Here is a 16,527-nt window from a genome sequence, read left to right as displayed (position 1 = left end):
GTCTGCAATTTTAGGCATAACTCTTATGTTACTTTGAATATGTTTATTTGATGTCCAGCGTTTTCTCCAGTCGATCAGAGACGATAGCCGGTAGCTTGATTAGCATATGTAAACTGGGAAAAGTGACGTATTACTTGGTACTTTGAGAAGGAACACTGTAGCGTAATCAAGCAGCCGAAATGGATAAACGATCTTCTCAACAGCTCAGGTTTTGTGGTCATGGAAAAGACGGAGTACGTAGGCAAAACCATATGGTAAAGTAAAGCTTCGAAAAGACGGTGGCACACAACTCTATAATGTTTTGGGGTTTTACGGGATAGGTATTTTGTTCATAGTCAAACCACCTCGTTTGAACGGTCGTGTTCCTGTTCTGGCGTAATTATTAGGGTGAGTCCACACCAAAGGGAAGCACCGGACTTGAGTTGCGCTCTTATTAGAGCTCATCAGCAGTACATATTCAGTGGCCGTGCCGGGATTTGAACCCCGGACATCTGACACGCGAGGCGAGCGTGTTACCACTACTCCACCAACGCACGTTGGGCGCATTTGAGTTTTCACGTCTGAACAGGCGAAAGTTTTCACATTTGAGCGATGCGAATATGAGCAATGAGCCGGTTCAAATCCCGGCACGGCCACTGAATATGTACTGCTGATGAGCTCTAATAAGAGCGCAACTCAAGTCCGGTGCTTCCCTTTGGTGTGGACTCACCCTAATAATTACGCCAGAACAGGAACACGACCGTTCAAACGCGAGTGGTGTGACTATGAACAAATTCTATAATAATAAGAAATTGGCTGGGGTGCTAACTAAATAGCCAACTCAAAACAGTTCGGAGTAAGACGCTAAACCTCTAAGAAATTCTGGGTATAAATGACCCGTTAGAATTTCGCCATATAGCTGGTCGAAATTTTGAAAACTCTGGCATACTACTGTGTAACACACTCCTCTGAGTACGTACCATTCCTGGACCGATTGCCAGTGAGTTCACATTGGACGGTTTCCGTAGATGTACCAGACTGTAAACTATTTTGCGGTTTTATTACACCACACAAAATGCCCATGAATATAGCATATTAGAACAACTAATCCGAATACATTCGCTTTGAATTCGAAGGCAATTTGCACAAAGGAATCCTTGGTGTGGCAGCGGTTGGTCAGCTTGGTCATTTACTGAAAGATTTTCAGACATGATTGAAAGATAGCTTTCTGATCCTAAAACCAGTACTATATTCTACATGCAATATGTAGACAACACTTCACTTTTCGGAGACGACAACCATCATTAAAGCTTTTAGAACCACGCGAACAATCCACAGCCAAACCTTCCATGTCCTCTTTAGACAAAAATTAATAGCGGATTCACATTTTTACTGTCACGCCCCGGATGGCAACTCTAAGCGTACCATGCAACAACATGTACTGGAGAATATTTCATAGTTTTTCAGTTATCAAAAGGGATCTTGGTTTCCAGTCAGCATCCAGCAACGTTTGGCGGAGTCCACGGTAGGCAATAGCCAAAGCGGGAGTTTGACTGTTCAGTGGAAAATAAAGAGATTTTACTCCTTTTTATCAATTTAGGGGAAACCACCTTACCACGACAACGGGGCACAAATTATGGGCTATAATCAGTCGCACGTACACAGACGCTCTGCTGGCTGGTTTTGCTCTCGTCAACAAGAGAGATAAGGCTCTATGGCGCGCCAGTCTGTGTACCAAATGTTGTGTACCAAATCACACGGGTAAACTGTACACCGGCAGAACAGATACAGGCTTTTTGTGAGCTTATCAGATATACCTTGTTACGTAGGTCAGACGGCCAGTCACTCAACCAATGACTCGGAGGATGACACTGGAAAACCCTGCTTCATCGATCGCCGCTCGAACCCCATCACTAGACTCAGAGTTGATCCTAGTGTATCGTTCAGAATTTTACCCACAGTGTTGACTTGAACCCTTAGAAGGCGAATAGGTAAACACTTCCCTAAGCAGTCACTGATCCTGGCTATCCAATAGGTGCCACTTACAAACACCTGTTGGACAGCGGTCACGTCATAGGTTCCCCTTTGACTTCCAGTGTTCTTATTTCCAAGCGTAAGCACGTTCTTCAGATAGCGGAAGCTCTTGCCATCACATCACTTGCTGCTGACCTCACTATGCATTTTTGAAAAACCAAATAACTAAACTCACATTAACCTGGTAACAAACTGACCTTGTTTCTACTCCTTATTATATCCGCCTATATTAATTGCAAAATTTGGTTTTTCACTGGTGATATTTTACTCTGTTTTGCAGTTACCCAACTTGATTCTCTAATGCAAATAATTTGTCTGTGCTCAAAACGGACCGATCGACTCAACCCACTCCTCATACTCTTGAACCCACACAGCGTCAGCAGGTTAACTTCACCTTGCGTGAACTTCTCACCTTTGCGATCCCGTTTTTACTATGTGATGTTCGTACATCACAGGACTAGCCGCTGAGCTATGATCGAAATTGCAATGCACAGGTGAAATCGTACACGACAACTTCAACTGTTTTCAACAGGAACTTCTGAGTTTCCAGTGCGCTCCTATTGATCAAATAATAATAATAAATAATAAATAAGAATAAGAATAAGAATAAAATCCACCCGACGAGTGAAACTTCCATCTGAGAAGCCATGATTCGAAGAGCCAGTTGACCACGTGGACCTGTGATGGGGGATGTACGGCGCTATAGCCTGCCTGCGTACGAGTCAGGCACACTGCTGACAACCCACTACCGGCACAGTGGTTGTTTTAAGGCCCCTGATCGATAGGTCGCTGGTTCATGAACCTATAGAGCCTCACGAGATGCGCACTGCTGATGACTTCTAATGATGATGGAACGTCTATACAGTAGGTACATAGACTTACCTAAGTCGCCCTCATTGTCTCACATCTTCCTCCTTTCTGTTATAGCGCTTTGTTTAACCTCACATCCTCCTTTCTGTTATAGCGCTTTGTTTAAATGAATTGACATGAATGTGTAGCAGTGCAGTATAGGTGGTCCTATCTAGTGTTTCTCTCAATCATGATGACGTTGATGATGATGAATTTCTAATATAACCCATTGATGTGGGGTCCATCTGAGTCCTCGTTCAACACCAATTTGATTCATCATTGAGTCTTTGGTTTTCCTTCATTGTATTGGAAAATTTATTCTTCCATTTAACGGGGACATTTACGAGGTTACACCCTAACAGACGTCATTTTTAAAAAATGATGAAACTACATGGGCAGAACGTGATTAGTTTTGAAAACTAATTCAGTGCGCCGTTCTTCCTGATTAGAATCCTCAAATTGATACACCAGGGTCGACTAGAAGTAGTTTCGGTGACGTTTTCACCGTATACCGCAGTGTTATTCGATCAATAGCGACTTCTTTGCATATGATGAGTCTGAATCAAAGTGATTCATTTGCTTAGTCAACCTGATCAGTCAGAATTACCGCTTCATTCTTTATGATGGAAGACTGACTGCGACATATGCGTACGTCTTTTTTCCTAACTACTTCAGACAATGGCACCAGAGTGCCACGTGAGACACGTATTTCACCAGTGCACTTACAGAGAACAAGCCATGTGCTTCAGTAGGATTGATCAAGCCCAACGAGGTCTACGTCGAAATTTTTATCTCTTCCGTGTGTAGCACAAAAGTACATAATTGGATTAACAAGCGTCAAGCGACGCCTCAACGTTTAAAACCGAGCAGTGTGTGAATAGATCGACTGGTCCATGGACAACATGCCGATTGAGTTGTAAGTAATCGGGCAACCCAGTGAATCGGTAACCTAGAAAAATCAGTACATCTTTAACCAGTGAGTACTGAATATGTTGCTCCACTGACTCAGAAACGTGTATGGCAAATGACGTGTTGGAAGCATGTAGACTGAAACTCTGCTTTGGTGGCCCTTTCTCAGCTAGCTCTGAATACCCTCCTTCGATCCGTACCTTTTTGGATTCTAGCAATGTCTGCAATGGTATTTTGCGTTCTCCTCTGATGTGCGATGTGAAATCAAGTCTCTTTGTTACCCTTGTAACGGTGATACCACTGATGGTGAGGCATGCGGGTAGTATGTGTTGTTCGTGGAATTTCTCTTTGTGTCTCTTCAAAAGGGGAGATTTGTTGCGGAATGTGTGGAGTCACCTTGTAAAGTTTGCTTAGACTTGAGCGAGGAATGATTGGAGTCAATGAACCTCCAGGAATGTTCAAGAAGACGCGTTCAGGAGAAGATGGATGTCCAGTTTTTGTAAATAAGATGCAAATGAGAGTTTTGCTTCCCTGTCCAATAGTCTGCAACTGGTCAGTTGGCATTTTCTAATGAACAACTCCGCAGCGAAGGCCTTCTTCCTTTTGCCCTGACAGTTTTGACCACTCCACATTGTACTACCGTGCCACATGCGTAAATCCAAACGAAGCAGGCACCGAAGTAGCCAAAAACAATGATGGCGCAGTGCGTATTTCAAATCGAAACTATCCAACATTATCTGCGGAGTGACCATTCTTGACCAAACTTTGACCGACTGGTTGAAGTAAAACTCTCGTGACCCCTCATCAACTTCATCCGGATGTTTCGAAAGTGGTCGAAACTACATCCTTTGTGCTGCCAGGGGATTCAAGTGGACCTCAAATTGTTTTAGACGGTATCCTCAACTGATTGTCTTTCGCCTAGTTGGAGTCATATGATTGGCCCTTTTAGATGAGGCCTGGGACGGGACATCATGAGATTTCTAGCTAATTCCTGGGGATTTCTGTTGTTCATGTTGCCAACTGTTCTCGATGGAAGTCAAACTATCGTTTCGAAATACCTGAGAGGGGGACATAAAAACAGCATTTGAGCTGAGTGATTGTGTGAGGGTTTTTGCGAGGTCTGCTAGACAGATAGTTGAAGTTGAGGGCTGTGGTCTCAAATGGCAGTGTCGTAATTATCTATTGTGCTATCATATCGCGTTTTTCCGCTCCAGTCAACGATCTCTTACTTTGCTTCTAGTTCATTTCTGTCGTTCGCAGTACTTTCTGAGCAGCAGCAACCCACTTTTTCGAGGTTCCAGATCTATGCTTTTGAACGCACTATCAGGACAAGTGCGAAACAGCAGACTAGGACAGCTTAACCAACCACTTGTGCCATACCGTGATGGGGGCTCAATCTTACTAACGAGGCACTACAAGAGGGAATAACGCATGCTTTCACTTGAAGGATAATTGGCCTAACTAGATGGAATTACCACAATCGAGAATATCTGAGAAAGAATGCGGGCGTCAGACAAGCACTTGCTTTGACGTTCTGCTAACATGGGCACGGACGAACGAATAGGTGTGCTTTGCAACCTGGTGATCCCTTGAGCAACACAACCCTAAGACATTCTCGACACCCAACAGGAGTAGCAAACCCGTACCACCGAGACAGTAGCACTTGCTACAACCTTTGGAATTTCGCCCACCTCTAGAAAGAGCCGCCGATTGACAGATCCTAGTAGACGGCTGATCTGGCAATCAATCGTCTTCTAAAAAACGCCAATTTCCTACCCCGGAATTGCACAGTTTGATGATCTTGTGAGGTTGGTTGGTTGTGGCGAAATTCCCGTGACATACATGGCAGACAAGCAGTACGTCGCAAAAAACAAAGAAGCCGAAACTGATGTGAGAGGCGGTGTTGTATGTGCGATGCATCTATTCAATTCTCAAAGGCAAATCTCTTGTCCTATTTGTAGACCTGAAGCAGTGTTCTTACTTCTGCTCGATTATTTTCAAAAGCTCACAGTTAATTTACTAAATTAATGAAGCCAATTCCTAAGAAACTGGATAAAAGTTCTTAGAAAAGCACCTTGTGTTCCACTGTTGGACACATCAGGACCCTTACTGCCAAATTCTTGTGCTAGAAAGAAAAAAACTCAAGTTGAACATTGGAAGGGCTACTCACTGTCCTTAGTTTAGTTTAATGCCGCACTGACGATGGCAAAATGGGCCGTGAAAAAATTAATTTTCCCACAACTATATAGTTTTTCGCACGACATCCATCCTGCCAAAACACTGTACCCGTCTGTATCTGTCGGACTATATCACGGTTCCGCAGGATGAGTTCACTCGCGTCGTTCGTCGTTCGTGTACGTGCGTGAATGAGTTTATGGGAGTGTTACCACCTGTCACGCAATCATGCATAAACCCTCCCATGGGCCGTATGGAATGTCTAAGCGAACTGATGTGTTCGAATGTAACAACTAACTAGGTTGAGTGTTGTGGCCGTAATTAGGGTCAGCCCGATTCCCGCCACCCCAACCTACCCAGGCCGAAATAACTGATCCTCTAACTTAGGTTGGTACAGTGACCATAGGGATTTTAACTCAAGCAGTGGGGGTTGGACACAGCATAAAAAGACGGAGTAGCTAGAGCGTAAACGCTTTTGGATAAGTTGGGGCAAATATGGTATCATGGAAAAACATTGAAAACCGTGAGCAAATGGTTTCGTGGAATTGTATCCACAGAAATGCGCATTGGAAGGGGCTCATTATACTGCAATTCTCCAAATGGTTGTGCAAAACAGGACCAGGTGACACGACCACACAGCTGGCTGAAGGTAGGGTTGGTGCACCGATGAACCATCCGCTTAGACTAATCGCTGGCCTGCTGTTGACATGTTTCAAAGTTCAGGATGATACCCAGCATCCTCAAAGCAGATTTCATAGAATTGTCTGGTAAATGCAATAACCTAATCGGTCCTTATGATAAGAAAAATATCCAGGGACATTTACAAATTGTCTCGTCATCGATCCTTTTCTCGTAGAGACCCATCCCTGGTCTCTCTACACCCGTCCTGGTCGTACACCAGGGACGGTCGCCATCAACCAACAAAAAATCTTCGCTTCGTACTTCGAAAAACCAATTGTGGCCGTATATTNGAAAAACCAATTGTGACCGTAGATTGCCTTGGCGCAACAACTGATTTCACGGACCCATCCGTTGTGTGACCAGATGATCATCACTTGATTTTTGGAAATTGTTCAACTTGCTTTTGAGGCCATTCACTTGTACAAGTATAAGCGCAGTTTTTCCCTATCGAATACACCACAAGAGAAGGTGAATCGAATGTAATGGGTGGTAAGGGAAGATCAACAGGCAGTTCAAATGAGCAAACAAAGTACTCGTTTGAAGGACTTTTTAGGGAGACAGCTGCGCTGCATGTGCTTATCTCCACCTTTCCACTGGATTACCCAAACGTCTTTGTGTTACCACGTGCATCTCCCGTGTAAATAATTCTCTCTATCTGATTAACCGGCGCATTACAAAACCCCAATTAATTTAACCCGCAATTGTGAAGGGCATTCATTTGTGTTTGGGTAATCACCCCCCCCCCTCTCCAGTCCAATAAAATGGCCAGCTCTGCGACACTGCCGAATTCGCTTGAATCTCCCAATCGTGTAGACAGGGAATTCGGAAAGAATAACCCGAAGAGTCAATGACCTAGAACGTACGCCCTGACGCGCGTGCGGGGCGGAAACCTAAAATATAGCATCCCAAAGAAACTTAGCCGAATTAGAGTGGGCAAACACCCCAGTTCGATGAGGACTGTTCAAGTAACTGGAGCGAGCAAGAACCTCAAGTGCACGTGATACTCTCAGACACGTCCCTCCTCTCGATCTGTGGATGAAGGAAGAATGCGAATACTTCTGCCATGTCGGTTCAGGTTGACTTAACTCAATGCCTATCTTTGTCATTAACTCGGGTGGAAATCGGACTGTGCACACCAAGTTTTCTTTCGTCTCCACCAGAGATATGCGGAGTGGGGTGTACCAAACAGATATGCATGACTGCACTTCGATATTGTCTATGCCACCAAAAATCAATTTCCCACCGTGACAAAAATTTCAGAAAAACTCGTTCGCTTCGTACTTCGAAAAACCAATTGTGGCCGTATATTGCCTTGGCGCAACAACTGATTTCACGGACCCATCCGTTGTGTGACCAGATGACCATCACTTGATTTTTGGAAATCGTTTAACTTGCTTGTGAGGCCATTCACTTCTACAAGTATAAGCGCAGTTTTTCCCCATCGAATACACCACAATAGGAAATGAATCGGATGTACTGGGTGGTAAGGGAGGATAAACAGGCAGTTTAAAGGAGCAAACAAAGTACTCTTTTGAAGGACTTCTTAGGGAGACAGCCGCGCCGCATCAGCCAATGTCCGCATTTCCACTTGATTACCCAAACGTCTACGTGTTACTGCGTGCATCAGCTACGTAAAGAATTCTCTCCATCTGATTAACCTGCGCATTACAAAACCCCAATTAATTTAACCCGCGATTGCGAAGGGCATTCACTTGTGTTTGGGTAATCACCCCTCCCGTCCAATAAAATGGCCAGCTCTCCGACACTGCCGAATTCACTTGAATCTCCCGATCGTGTAGACAGGGAATATGGCAGGAATAACCCGTGGAGCCAACGACCTGACGCACGTGCAGGGCGGAAACCTAAAATATAGCATCCCAAACTAGTCTATTCGCTCCTTCACGTTGCGAATACCGTTCTAGCAGGGTTGCACCCACTCGGGGATATCAAATTCGTAAAAGGAATGAAATGTGGTATCCACATCCATTCCGACTCCGTTTTATCCGTGTCAAAAAGACACTGGCTGAGTACAGCTCGGTCGATTTCCGGGACGACCGAACGTCCCACGCTTTAGCTATGAGCGGTGACCTGCAGTGAATGCAAAAGCGAATCACCTCTCTTCCTCAGTAGCATAATGTCCTTTCCGCGAGCATCCTAAAAGATCAGCTTCCAGGCTGTTTGCTTCATCATTACTGAGAACATAAACAAGAACCAGCTGTTAAGTGTGCATGACAACGGCAACTAGAGGAACGAGCTGAAGCTTACATACTCTAACATAACGTAGCGAAAAAGATAGTTCAGCATGAGTTAGCTGCGGCTAGGCAGGAAGACCCGTTCTTCGAGGAAGTAAGTTTCAACGGTAGGGATGAGATGGCTCAAGTGGCTAGGGAGCAAATTTACTGAACGGAAGATCCGTGGTTGGAACCCGACCTCTGCCTCTCACTTCCCGTGTCTAGGCTTGGGCAACCTGGTAGTATCCCAGTCCTCGTGCTTCCTTCTGGTAGCATGGTAGCTAGGCACCGGAAGGGTGTTACAGCTGAATGATTCAACGGTAGACTTTGCGACGGACATCCAGCTCGAAAAAACGCTGTTTCTAACATGGAAAACTGACTATTCAGGTGGACATGAAGTAAACTATACACACATCTACACCTCACACCATCTACACAGATTGGGCTTTGGAACAAGTCCAACCCCACATCACTCGATCCGCTAGCCAACTGCCCCACAGAGTAACTCCACAGTAAATCAACAGTCATATTTTAAACATGTATTTTATCGTAAACTTGTTATCCTAAGACTAAGCGTTACAAAATGCGCCCGGAACTGTGCCGTAACAGTTCTCAAATGCAACCTTCCGGGGAAGAGGAATCCCAATCAGTCTGCTTCAGTCCCCTTCAGAGGGCTGGAAGTTGTGACGCTACCTGACTGGCGGGTCAATCGATCGTCACAATCAAGACAATTACTGAGTGGTCGTCGTATGGTTCGGGAACACCAATCACACCGCTCAAGCATGAACACGTTCGCCTGTTCAGACGCGTCCAACGTACGCTGGTGGAGTAGCGGTGGCACCCTCGCCTGACATGTCAGATGTGCAGAGTTCAAACCCCGGCACGTCCAAGGATATCATGCACTGCTGACGAGCTCTACTAAAAGAGAAACCCTAGTCCAGTGATTCATTCTTTGGTGTGGACTCACCAGAATAATCACGTCGAAAGGAAGGACGACAGTTCAAACGAGTGGTGTGGATAAGAACAACCTCTGATTGTCACTCCAGAAGGAAAATCGAAACTTTGAAACCATTTCTGATTCCACTTGTACTACCACCATTCCTCTGCACCAGCCCGGACGGCTTGTCTCCGGTTTTTCCGTAATATGCTCTGGACTTTCTGAGATTTTATAAACTATGTATGTCCACACAGTACAAATAATCACCTTGAATCGATGTAGGAGAGGAGGAAATCGGAAAAACCTTGATTGTAACCAGATTTAGCAACAATTACGATGTGAGATCCTTGTTGGTCAGACCTTGCCCCCAGTCTCAAAGTTTGTCAAGGATCCCGAACATTTCGAAGCTACACTGGCCCAGTCATGTTACAGGAGCCGAAGGTGTCAAACGAATCACAAGAACCTATTATGCGTTAACATATTGAGACTGTGAAAGAATCCGAACTTGGTTGGTCAGGTGCAGAAACCGTGGCCATGTATCACCTACTCGAAGATGACCGCAAGTCTTCATGAGACGATTTTCATAAAGTCAAAAACCAAACGACCGAAATCGAATCGACCGCGTGGTTAAACATGGTTGTTCGATTTCCAAATATCCGCATGCTCGATGTCTTCAAACCCAGTGGTTCTATTGCACCACCCTCCAATGCGCCGACAGTTGTTGTGGCCAGACTCCATAACCACGTTACAGCTTGGTGGCTGGTTGAAATTCTCCAGCCTATCCAACGGCAAAAGCTCGCCACGATTGACCTGATATGTTTCAATGCATGGGTCTCATAAGACAAAGTGATGTCAATCACAGAACTGTCCTCGCGCAATGCAGTCTCCCTACTCACAAATGTACACATGCTGGAGATTACTGTTTACCTGTGCACATGTATCGATGCTTCAAGGGTTGCGTTACGAACAGGCAGGCGAAAGGTCTCGTCACACGTTAGCCACTAACATAGGTGCACATATATGTATAAAGACATATAAACTAACATCAAAAGTACGGGGCACTGACGCGATCGCTACTCACTAACGTTTGTCTACATGCTCAAACTTGGCCAATGAGAGGTACCACAATTCATTCTTGATGACATATTTTGTTTTATTTACAAAGTGCGATTTAGACAGTGTTTTGAATCGACCCAATGAATCGAGCACAGCTAACAGCTTTACTACGTAAAAGAAGGTAAACGACCTGATCTCCTTTCTGGGAGTGCAAGAAACGATGGCTCTACTCAAAGAAGCGTGTGGCACAGAGTAAACTGGAGTGAAGGACGTACGAGGTCTCAGTTTTCCCTCTACGATGGGAAATGACCCCCGCTTGCTTTGGTGTTCTACGTTCTGTTCATCGTCAGCAACAATGGCGATGTGTCTGACTCAAAGCATATCCCATAGACCATACACAAATCCAATGCAAAGCTATTTACAGGATGTATTATGGTAAAAATCAATAAAAGTGATCAGAATACACTTCAAAGCGATATGGATGCCCACAGGTAGGTAGACCACCGTTTTTCAGTTACCACCAAACTGATTCTCGTCTGTCTCTGTCAGTAAGCCCTCAGTAAGCCAAGCGACTTCAGCCGCAATGGCGGCTTCGAGAAGAACTGTGTCATCTTCCTCCAGTGTAACTGTTTTCTCCAAGTCAGTTGAAGTACTGGATGGTCCCAAGGCCACGGGAGTGGCAACAAAGTCCTTGTCGGCTGTCTGACCAGATGACTTATCCGGACTGGTTTCAGGCGTATCAGACACGAGCACCCGACCGGAACAGTTCAGAACATCTGGAGCAGCAGCGGGCTGGGTTACTGCTTGCGCAAACAAATTGGTCAGTTTGGTTCGTTTTGCTGGCGGGGAGGTACGCTTTGTGTTTTGTTCCTCTTCGAATACCGGAGAAGAATCCGCCACATTCGGATCATGGATATTCATGAGTAACCTGTCAACCTCTTCATCATCGTCCGTCATGAGTTCTGATTCGAAAAAGTCCAGGATCGATTGCTGAACTGTGGTCTAGAGCAGTACAAAAGCCATAATGTCAGAACCGTGCAATCAGTGTAGGTGATGCTAAAGAGCATACATATTTGTATAATAAAATGACCAAAACAACGAGGGAGAAACAGTCACAGTATGAAGTTTCCGGACACACGTATCTAAAAGCCCAAGAGCCGCGTTCAATAAAGAAAGAATTGGGTTGTGAATCACTCACCTGGATGGAATGGACTCAAGTGAGAAGCTCAGTTGGACCTTTTTGAAAGGTAAGCACATACTATCTAATTCCTTCAATTCCAGAAAGCTGGCTGAAATGATCTTTCAGCTTCACTACACAGATTGGCCCATGCACAGTTCGGAGTGGAACTTGATCGAAAATGTTCAGGGTCTACCTGAGAACGACTGTCTGTTGTATATGATGAATCGAAGTACCTTATCAATCAGGAATGGGCGACATTCGAAGTTCAACTTAAGCAGAACGGAGTGCTTCAGTGGAAATTGATACGAGCCATGAGTTGTTTGCTCATATGGTCGTTTTGATCCGTCCAGGAGGGCTTTGATAGCAGTTCGCGCCTCTTGGGCACACTCGATGTAACTGAGTTCGATTTCAAATCCGAATAAGTTCTACGCTATGATGGGCATCAACGTGCCGAACTTCGGTATCCTCACTAACAGATTCCGCAATGAAATAAACAAAAATATGGTGCTTCCAAAAGCATTTTCTACATAGCCCATCCGCTTGGCATGACTGTAGGCTAAAACCACGTGTCGGACGAAGTGACGTAGACCTGCCAAACTCCAGTTCCAAAACTTTTGCCACGTACTATAACATCAAGACAGTGAAATGAGTAACTGTCGACTTTCCATGGGGTGGTGGTGCACTGTGAGTGGTCGACTAGCATCGCTTACGGTGTTAGACATTAGGGTCAGCACTGGATTTCCACATGTGTAGAACTTACTACCACAGCCGTTGCGATCAGCGATATAAATGAAGCGGAACTAACCCCCGAGAAAAATTAGTCGCAGCGAAGTAAAGCAACTGAATGTCAGACGCTGAGTGCACATCAGTCCTACTCTGCAGGACGAATCCATTTCATTGTGATTTGACTCAGTCATTGATCCGAAACTGTAGGAAATACCAAACGGTTGCAAGCGTTTGTAGATATCCAAATCAGCCGCCACTGAGAACTTGCTAAGCAAAAGAAAGTACTCCGGAGCTTACGCAAACAAACAGTAAATCGTCGCTATTGGGGGGGGGGGCAGGTGTCCTGTTGTGTTGAAATACAGAAACTCGCCATCTAGTTCGGATCATTGGAGCATAAGTTCTTCACAGGTTCATCCGTGGGAGGTGCGGGTTGAATAAAAGGGCATTGCCATCGTATGACAGCACAATGACAAGAAAAATAGGCAGGTACACTGTCCCCTCATCCTCAATAAGAACCGCCACTGGGACCTGGTCGATGTGGTTATTTCTGAGGAAAGTCCACATTCACGGAGATTGGTCAAATTCTTACAGTCATATGACACGACAATTGACCTTGGGTCAAAAATTGCAATTTTACATGCCGTTTAGTATATCATTATGCATATTAGATATAATGAATTCAATAACAAATCACCGTCCATTTGATCCGTTTGACATAACGCTCACAAAATGGACAATGAACATGGGATGCTACCAAGGGCCTTGGTGCCTAACTTGTTCGCGTGATTGTAACAGGTACTCTATGGTTTTTCCAGTGATCATAAAAACCACTCTTTACGATCATCAATCACCTTCAAGTCAGTCGTGCGCAAACCTATCGCCGCATCAAAAAACATTACCTACAAACCAGTTCTCATGTGGTTTGTTTGATAAATCAATGGTTCCTTATCGCATCCCTGTATCTGGACGAAAACCAAGACTAAGTTTGACCTAATCGACAGGCATGCCAATGAAACACATAGTCGGTAAATCTTGGAACCCAGCCTAACTTGTTTTTCCATGCCCACATCATCAGAATAGTCTATCTGCATTTAACTTGAAAGACCTACTTGATAAATGGTATTAAAGTGTAATTACTAATTTGTGATTCAGCACGACACCCATTGATGAACTGTCATTATTTTTATCAACCTAGAAAGTGATGTTGTGTCAAGACCGATCTGAACTCCCTATTTCGCACCGAAGCAAAACCTGCCACAGGAATGCTGTTCCACGAACCCTGTATGAAGTTACACAACACAAACAAAAAGGCTTACAACTGTATTCCTATTAGGCGAACATATGGTACAGTGCGGCCTAAAACATAGGTCAGGTGCACGGCACGCAAGCTGTCCGAACAGGTTCACACCACTCATGTCTCGGAAGCTGTCCAAACGGAGGGGGAAAAGACGGGGAATGGAGCGAGGGACATGGCGTTCGCAAGCATTCTGAGGTGCTTACACCTCCAAACACTCAGTCGAACAATCTGAGAAGAAACTAACACCACTGACATCGATCAGTCGCCATTTCCTGCAACGTCTCCAACCAAGCGCAAGATGGGTTACGTGGACCCCATCCTGGAAGGCATATAACACCAACAACACCCAAACTCTTCATTATCTCCTTCACACCCTTCTGTCAAGTCATGCATCGCCCATATTGCGGTTTCTATCATTCTGGAGGACGCACGGAGACGTCTCGATGGACGCTGTTTCCGCATCCGTAGCACATGGCCGATCCACCGCAATTGATGGTGCTGAATGTTTTTCGCGAACGAAGTACCTGTTGCACAACTAAATATCCGCTTTGTAAATACCTCGTAGCGAATTCGTTGGCACCATCCGACAACCGCTACGCTTTTGAGGCCTAAAAACGCCTCACATCTCCTGTCCTCAGAGGCCATGTTTCACACTCATACAACAACGGCAGACTGGTACACCCGACCACTGAAGCCCAATGATATAACACTTTGAGGACGCAAGTGATGCAAAGTAGCAGACATAATTTAGGTCTTGGAGATTCGTGGACTGACTTCATCAGACCTAATAAAACTACCGAGGTATGTAAAATTTTCCACAACTTCCAGTGGTTCTTCTTGATTTGTAACCGTTATATTCATGGACTGCGCGTTTTGAAGCACGACTTTACATTTTGAAGGTACTAGGCGCAATCCGAAACATGGCATGATGGTAGTCAGTTCATTCAACAGAGCTTCCGATTGGCCCTCGTCTTCAGAAATGGGGTCAACTTCGTCAGCGCAGTCAACAAGAATCTCATCAGCAGCAATTTGAATACGGGGGTTTTGAAGACCTTCCAGTGTTCGGCTCATTATTTCATCGACAACGAAGTTGAACAGGAACAATGAAAGCGGATATCCTCGTCGGGTACCACTTTCTGTATGAAAGCTACTGAAGAGCTCACCATAAACTCTCACACGCTCAGAAGTAGGGGCGTGGGATCATATTAGGTTCACGAATTTCTTAGGCATACCCTGTTGAGCAAGTGTGATCAATAGAACTAACCAATAGATAGATCATAAACGAGAAATTCTGCTTGGATTCAGCTGAGTCTTCCATAAAATCGCACTGGAATGGGTACCTGTTAGGCAGTTTAACGGTGAAAAATCCCTCGATCCTATAATCGAATACTGGTCATCAGGGCAACACTCGGCAACCGCGTCTCTTGCATATTGCAGGGACGCCATGTATAAAGATGAAAAGCGTTGTTTATACTTTCTTTGCGATGCCGGGGTGAGTGAGGACCTACAGCACAAATTATTGATTGTCACCAGGTGACCACAACAAACTTGACCATCAATATGAAAATTAGCAGTCGGCCTGGTTCCAGATGCGAGGGGATATTTTCAGCCATTGTGATTGGTACGACTGTATTCAAGAGAATTGATTGTTAGCAACGTAATAGTCAAACCGTGGCACCATTTTGATACATAATGGATGTACAACTTCACAAAGGTGATAAGGCTAAGATACTGACAAACCTAGACAATTGAAATCGGAAAGCCGAGATAGGGCTCGACTAACAAGCTTCTGGGTCAGCGGTTTCGCGGCTTAGTCGTTCCGCTATTTATAGACTGATTACCGGTACTTCTCTGCAGCTGACGTCACAATCTTTCACTGCAGTAACCTGGTTAGCGTTTTTTTCCAAGCTGACGGTTCAGCGGTAGCACAAATTTGGACTTCAACTGACCGGTGTCCATAGGCACAATTTACTACGATGATCCGTTAAAACGCAACTGATCACGTCCAGTTGCGGAACAAATGAGTGTTCGTCCTGAAGTGAATTTTTTTATTAATTTGGTACCACCCGGTGGCTCAAAATGGCTACCTGAGTTTGAAGTTATTGTGCGGTGAGGTCCTCCTAAAAGCCATCATTATGAGATAGTTCAACCAGTCAACTGGAACAAAAGTGCGAAATAATTTGGTGAACTCAACTGAATGTCAGTTGATGAATACGAAAAACCAGATACGGAAACTCGAGGACCGCGTCTATCTGATGAACCCCAGAAGGGCAAACCCGGTCGTGGACTAACGAAGAAATTTCGGCAACTTAATGAGTAGTGTTCCACCTAAACTTGCCCATGTTAGCAGTGATGGAAAGATTTTTGAGGAGAGGCATTGTGTTAAGTCACCACCTCTACTGGTCAGATGATCTCCACAAGGCTCCACAGACTCGCGGCAGGACTCGGCGATACAATAGATGCCACTAGAGCA

The 16,527-nt window shown here is 44.9% G+C and overlaps 1 protein-coding gene across 1 annotated transcript in view; it reads right to left on the bottom strand.

The window, feature by feature from the left end:
• Positions 1-11,216: 11,216 nt before the first annotated feature.
• The window catches only part of T265_03304 (hypothetical protein), a gene marked incomplete at both ends in the record, with an annotated part of 34,933 nt that continues 29,622 nt past the window's right edge, over positions 11,217-16,527 (bottom strand). Inside the window, one exon of the mRNA XM_009167750.1 lies at positions 11,217-11,853. Coding sequence (XP_009166014.1) covers positions 11,362-11,853 — 492 coding nt within the window. The remainder of the gene's footprint in view (positions 11,854-16,527) is intronic.

Source organism: Opisthorchis viverrini (genome assembly GCF_000715545.1).
Source record: "Opisthorchis viverrini unplaced genomic scaffold opera_v5_47, whole genome shotgun sequence".
Classification (NCBI taxonomy): domain Eukaryota; kingdom Metazoa; phylum Platyhelminthes; class Trematoda; order Opisthorchiida; family Opisthorchiidae; genus Opisthorchis; species Opisthorchis viverrini.
The sequence above is the reverse complement of the archived record's forward strand: the minus strand, read 5'-3'. Positions and strand labels throughout refer to the sequence as shown.